The 6,152-nt window shown below is 46.0% G+C and overlaps 1 protein-coding gene across 2 annotated transcripts; it reads left to right on the plus strand.

The window, feature by feature from the left end:
• Positions 1-2,141: 2,141 nt before the first annotated feature.
• Positions 2,142-5,858, plus strand: LOC124298981 (protein SCAI). Of its 2 annotated transcripts, none has more exons than XM_046751740.1 (4): positions 2,142-2,439; positions 2,641-3,488; positions 4,170-4,583; positions 5,495-5,858. In XM_046751740.1, the coding sequence occupies exons 1-4, from the start codon at positions 2,246-2,248 to the stop codon at positions 5,737-5,739; spliced, it is 1,701 nt and encodes a 566-aa protein (XP_046607696.1). In that variant the 5' UTR covers positions 2,142-2,245; the 3' UTR covers positions 5,740-5,858. The 2 variants fall into 2 exon arrangements, with proteins under 2 accessions (XP_046607696.1, XP_046607697.1); XM_046751741.1 differs by having other exon boundaries at positions 4,173-4,583.
• The last annotated feature ends 294 nt before the right edge of the window (positions 5,859-6,152 follow it).

Consider the following 6,152-nt stretch of genomic DNA (forward strand, 5'->3'; position numbering starts at 1 on the left):
GTAATTGATGATTAATTCAATAATCTAGCTCCCACGTAACGACAATGAATAATAATTAAAACTAAGAGAAAGACCTACCTTTCGGTACGCCGGTAATTTGTAGGATCGTGTTGCTATAGACCTGTACAGGTCTGTGAGGCTTGTTTAAATAGTTGAGGCTATTTTATAATAAAGAAAATGGGAAGAAGGTCGCTCAAAATAAATGTTTAAAAAGATTTAACTGGTAAAAGATGTAGTATATTCTGGTTCAATTTAGTTATCGAAATATCTGGTAACAATCGATGGTGATAAAAATATATATGAGCCAAAAATAACAATTTATGAAATATTCAAGTTTATACAAATCGTGTGTTGTTTGATTCTAATGGATATTATTATTTGGTACCAGGAACATCTATTCTGAACGATGGTTATAACTAGCTGGTCGTGAATATTGTATTGTATTGTATCTCTCTTTTTAGATTATCTTAAATCGTTTAATTTTATATATATATATATTTAATATATATATTTAATCATTTAGTCTTATTTGTAAATTCTTGGAAACAATAAATGGAATTTAATTGGGGGTAGTGAAGCTAGCCACCAATTCTATGCTTGGTTTTTGTGAATTTACTGAAGAAATTTTGATTATCAAGGTGAACAAGAATTCGTCTAATTTAGAAGATTTACACTCGGATTGACTTAGCTTTTGGGTGAATCGGTCGGCGAGATTGAGAGCCGTCGGATCGTGTCGGTCTGCGTCAGTAGAATGTTGGACCAGGGGCCTCACCTCAAATTTGGAATAGTTGATGAATCGAATGATGTTGCACGTTGGTCACTTAGTCTTTGTGAATTTAGATTGATATTTTGTTACCGAGAGTTATAATCGAAAGTGTCCGTTTTTCTGATTTTAACGTATGATCAATTAATTGAAACGATTAATTTATTGAAAATGAAAGTGTAATTATTATTATTATTATTACTTAAGATTACCTGATTCGGTTTGAATCAGGGCCGAACTTGGTTTAATTGAGGAAAATGGAACTGCATAAAAATGTCTATTCGCGAAATAACGAGATTTAGTAAAGAACAGCAAAGATGGAAATGTAGAAGATAGTGAGTCTTTTGCAGCTAACAGGATAACTGAAGCTCGAATTTAACGAATTAGCGCGAGACTTTAGGCCGGTCACAATTAAGATTTTCCAAACGCTACTCTTGCTCGAGAGGGCTAATCCGGGTTTACGTCCACGCACTTCGCGACTTGACAGACGAAAGACGCGGCTTCTTGGGCCCGAGGGTCCAAGGAGCCGCAGTTGTAATTAGTTACAACGGTAATTAGCCAATGAGGTGCGAGGGCGACCTCCTGGTGCCCAAATCCACATGGTCAGCGTTACTTCTCGCTCTTCGACGGTGTTCCGACGATTCTCAATCTCGTCGGTGACACGTTGAAAATATGAACAAATGATATTTGCATGCAATGTTCACACATTCATTCATACATTCCAGTGAGTAATCTATTTTAATTTGATGGTTCTGAAGGTAGTGGTTTATCCTAGTTATTGATTATAATTTTAATTTAAAAAGAGGAATATTTCCAGGCTGAGCGCTACTGATACTAACTCAGCAGTCTCTCATCTCAGTTCTTGGTACCAGATAAATAGAATAAAGTTGAACCTTATACTAGGGATCATCGTTGGTCTCTACGTGACTTTTGCCAGGAGGGGTGGAACTCGCCGTTATTAGAATATGAGATTTTGATGAAATGATATCTGTGCATTGAAGAAATTAAAGCAATGAAATGAAATGGAATTTAGAAAAAGGTACGCCAAGGCGGTACGTCGGGGCGTAACACTCTCGACTCCTCTGCGTTGGCATGTGCAGTCAGCCCCGGAAAAAACATTGTAGAGGATCGATTTTTTAGTTCGAGAATTTTGCACCCCGTCCTAAGGGATGAAGTGGTTTGAGCCGGTGCTTCCATCTGGCGGTAGGGTAGATGAAAATAACGTGGGGTTGCTGGAAAAGCTCCACGGTGGATTATCAACGCGGTTCCTCATCGATTAAAGCTGAAGTTGCCGACCGAAAAGAGGAGTGGAGGGGGAAATCAGCGGTCGAGTTCGAGAGGACGTCGCGACGGCGTTGTTCGCCCCCGTAATGCGGGGGAGAGCGCCAGTATTGATTGGGGGCAGCGGGGAGTCAGGCGCCATCCCGCGGGCCACCGCGTCAGGGCCGACGTAACCGTAGGTTTTCCGCGAACACCGAAAAGATGGTCATGATGGCTGGAATGGACGATCACGAGCGGAAAGTAGTCGTCGAGTTCTGCCACCTCCTCGAGAAGAGCAAACAGTTGTTCAACGGGCTCCGCGACCTGCCCCAATACGGTCACAAGCAATGGCAGGCCTACTTCGGGCGCACCTTCGACATCTACACGAAACTATGGAAGTTCCAGCAGCAGCACAGGTTAGTAATTTGGCCCGCTAATTCGTCCCCCTAAGTACGAGTCGCTCGGTGAAGACTCGAAAGCTCAGCTCGGTGGTAACGACGGTATTTTTAATGAGGAAAACGCGGCCCTGCGAGTTTTTGTAGATGCATGAGGGTGATCGGCGGCCACCATGCGGATGCCACCATGGCCATGTGACCAATAGCTGATCGTTGTTGTAGGATAATTCTCGACACGAAGTACGGATTGAAGCGTTGGCAGATCGGGGAGATAGCGAGCAAGATCGGACAGCTGTACTACCACTACTATCTGAGGACCAGCGAGACCAGCTACCTCCACGAGGCTTACTCGTTTTACGCGGCCATAAGGGGCCGCGCTTACTACAGTCGGGCTGCCAAGGAAGACAGGTCCGACCTGATGGTAAAGAAGCTGCGGTACTACGCAAGGTTCATCGTCGTGTGCTTATTGCTGAACAAGATGAAGCTGGTCCGGGAATTGGTGCAGGAACTTGACGCCCAGATAGCGGACTACACCAGCACCTACGAGCCCGAAGACCAAGTCGAGTGGAACCTCGTACTCGACGAGATAAAGGCCTTCGTCAAGGCGGAGGCGGCGGTCGGGGTTCTCCACGCGGACGCGAACCCCGTTGTCCTGACCCACCGACTCGGCCCCCTGACCTCGCCGCCCGTAGAACGTTCACCACCCATGTGCCTATCTCTGCAGGAGATCCTGATCGTCGGCAACTGTTCCGACCAAGTTAAGTTCAGCGAATTGTCAATGGACATGTTCAGGATGCTGCAGACCCTCGAGAGGGAACCCAGGGAGGATCCGACCCACCTCCACGACGCCTCGCCCGCCGGAAGGCTGCCTTTTAGGCCGGGACCCTACCCCGCCGAAAACGGGGCCCCGCGCCGCGACAACCCCCACAAGTATCTACTCTACAAGCCAACCTACAGCCAGGTCCAGGTATTCCTGGCGAGCGGGTTCAAGGAGCTGCCCGCGAACGGGGCCCTGCTTCTTTACCTCTCGGCAGACGGCTGCTTCTCGACCGTCAAACAGCCGGAAGAGAGTAAGTTGCTTCAACACCCTCTTCGCTTGACGCGGGACTTTTTAGTAGCATGGCACCTTGCAAAGTGAGATGCGTAGGATCACCAAGCAAATTGGACTGAGATGTACTTAGTGTAAAGCCATCCAATTCGCTTGGTGGTCTGATCTACCCTACTTCCTTCTATAGTGTGATCGCGATTTTGCTTCATCCGCCCTTTCACGACAAAATAAGGGTCCGATAGCCTGACTGTGTTCCGACAAGCTACTTGTAGCAATCGTATACGCGGTGAGCTATAGCCTCTTTTAAGACGCTCCACGACATCTTCCATGCGCCACTCACTGAACGTGCACGCAGGGTGAAAATGTAAGAGAATCGAAAGCCCACCGCATTATACTTATAATACAACGAATCTCAGTTTGAACACCCTTTGATCGATGTACTCGTAATTATTTGTTGCACTGTACGAGACTTCGATCGATATTCACGCTAAAGTTTCACCTGCAGGCATGTTGTTAATATCGGACAGATAGTTGAAGTTCTATTTTCTTTTGCACCTTTGTCGCGAGTTCCAAAGAGCGCATAAAGGTATATAGACGAAAAAAGCACATGCAGCATTAACTCCCCCATGATGAAAAAAGACTTTACGTACTTCCAGCCCCCCTCCTCTAAGCCTAATAAACTTTGTTCGCCTTTTGCTTGCAGTGGGGTACGACCTGGGGGGAGTTTCTACGAGCAGTAAACGCGATCCGGAACACGGGAAGAGGCCAACGGGGGGCAAGGAGCCCCACTGTCTTTACCCCGGTGACCTCTACCCCTTCACACGGAAACCTCTTTTCGTCGTCGTAGACTCGGACAACAGTTTCGTGTTCCAACAGATACCTCGGTACTTTGGACAACCGCTGATGGTCCTGATGTCGCCTCAAGACACACCGCCGACCTTGAGGGACCTTCGCCACGGGGGAAGCCTGTTCACTCTATTCCTCCACGCGCCTCTCGCCGCATTCTGCCTTATTTGCAACGTGGGTAGCCTTCCCATTCACCATTGGGATCGATGCCAGACCTACGTAGAGCGTTTCCTGGTCGAGGCTAGCCGCCTGGTTACGCGTTCGCGATGCGGTAAGATTCTGCGTCTCTCCTTACTCCGATGAGTTATGATCGTCCGGGTTTCACATTGCCTTTTTTCCCCACTATCCTTCTTTTTCTCGTCTTCTCTTTTTTCACTTTCCCCCTCGCCAAACTTGGGTTGAACGAATTTTCGACCCATTTTCAAAACTTGACCGTCTGCCAAGTCTTGATACGGATCCAACATGCCAGTCAACCGAACACAATGTCTATAATCCGTAACCGCGTCTTTGCTTTTGCCTTTGAATATCACACGAGCACAGCTGACCAAGAATGGAAAAGGTCGAATCATCCGTCCCATCAAGCGTGTATTCAAAGCGATTAGGTATCGTAGTTTGATAAATTCGAAAATGGAAATTGCACGTGGGTAAAACAAGGTAAAAACAGCTCGTTGTGAACGGTAAAACACGATCGTGTACCTTTATAACACACCGCGACGTATTTTATTCGTATAAATATTTCGAAGAACGCGACTACCGTATACAATATCCATATACTTGCCAGTCAAACAAGCACAATGTCACGAAAACTGAGTCGAAGCAGGACTAACTCGACTAGGATTAATTACGACCAAACGGAAATCGTTTCCAGACACGAGAACTCATTATTGCATAACGTCGCCTGTCTACCACCACGTAAACTTGGCTCGTAAGAACTGTACCAAGTAGTAGCTAACTGACAGATTGAGAGGAAATAATTTCCCAGCCATTCAACCGAGAAACATGAATTATAATTATTCGGAACGAACCCGCTAGTTCGATAAATCCTTAAACCCCGCAGTCCCGACGTCACGTTCTCAGCAGCACCTAACCAGAAATGCCAATGTCCCGTAAGGTCTCGATACGTAAAAAGACACGTTGTCCAATTCCCTTCGGTATCGGCAATAATTAATTGTTATATTCCAGAAACCAGCGTCCTGCAATTCTTCGGTGATGATTTTCTGAGGCTGCTCCTTGTCCGCTATGTGTTCTGCGACGTGGTCCTGCACCTGCACAGGTCCTTCCGAGGACGCCAACAACGGCCCCGGTGTCATCCACCCCTTCCGGAAGCGGAAGTCCTCGAGCATCCAACTCTGCACCACTTTGTTCTAGACCTAGCGGCCTGCATCGATGCTCGCGACCATTTCCCCGACAGCAGCGAACTCGCCTGACCCCGGCGTCCCTCCTACCCGGCCATCAACACAACCACCTCCTTGCCTCCCTACCACGATCATTATAACTATTGCAATTACAATTACAACTACAATAAAATCGTTACATTGAGACCTCATTAAAACGCGTCTCGGACTTGTGTCTGTTCAGTGTGCCATAATACGTTATATATATATATACATATATATATATATATACAACCACACATATATATATATACTTACATACGCATATACTGATTATATAGTTTATAATTCAGAATGCGAGATTTTTTTCGGTTATCAGTTTTATGTTATAAGCTTAACACGAGGCATGGTCACGTCACGGGTTGCAGTAGATAAGTTCTTTTTCCAAAAGTCCATACACCATTCGAAATTGAACGAGGGTTATATAACTGACGAATGATCGAAAA

This window comes from Neodiprion virginianus, chromosome 2 (assembly GCF_021901495.1).
Source record: "Neodiprion virginianus isolate iyNeoVirg1 chromosome 2, iyNeoVirg1.1, whole genome shotgun sequence".
Lineage (NCBI taxonomy): Eukaryota > Metazoa > Arthropoda > Insecta > Hymenoptera > Diprionidae > Neodiprion > Neodiprion virginianus.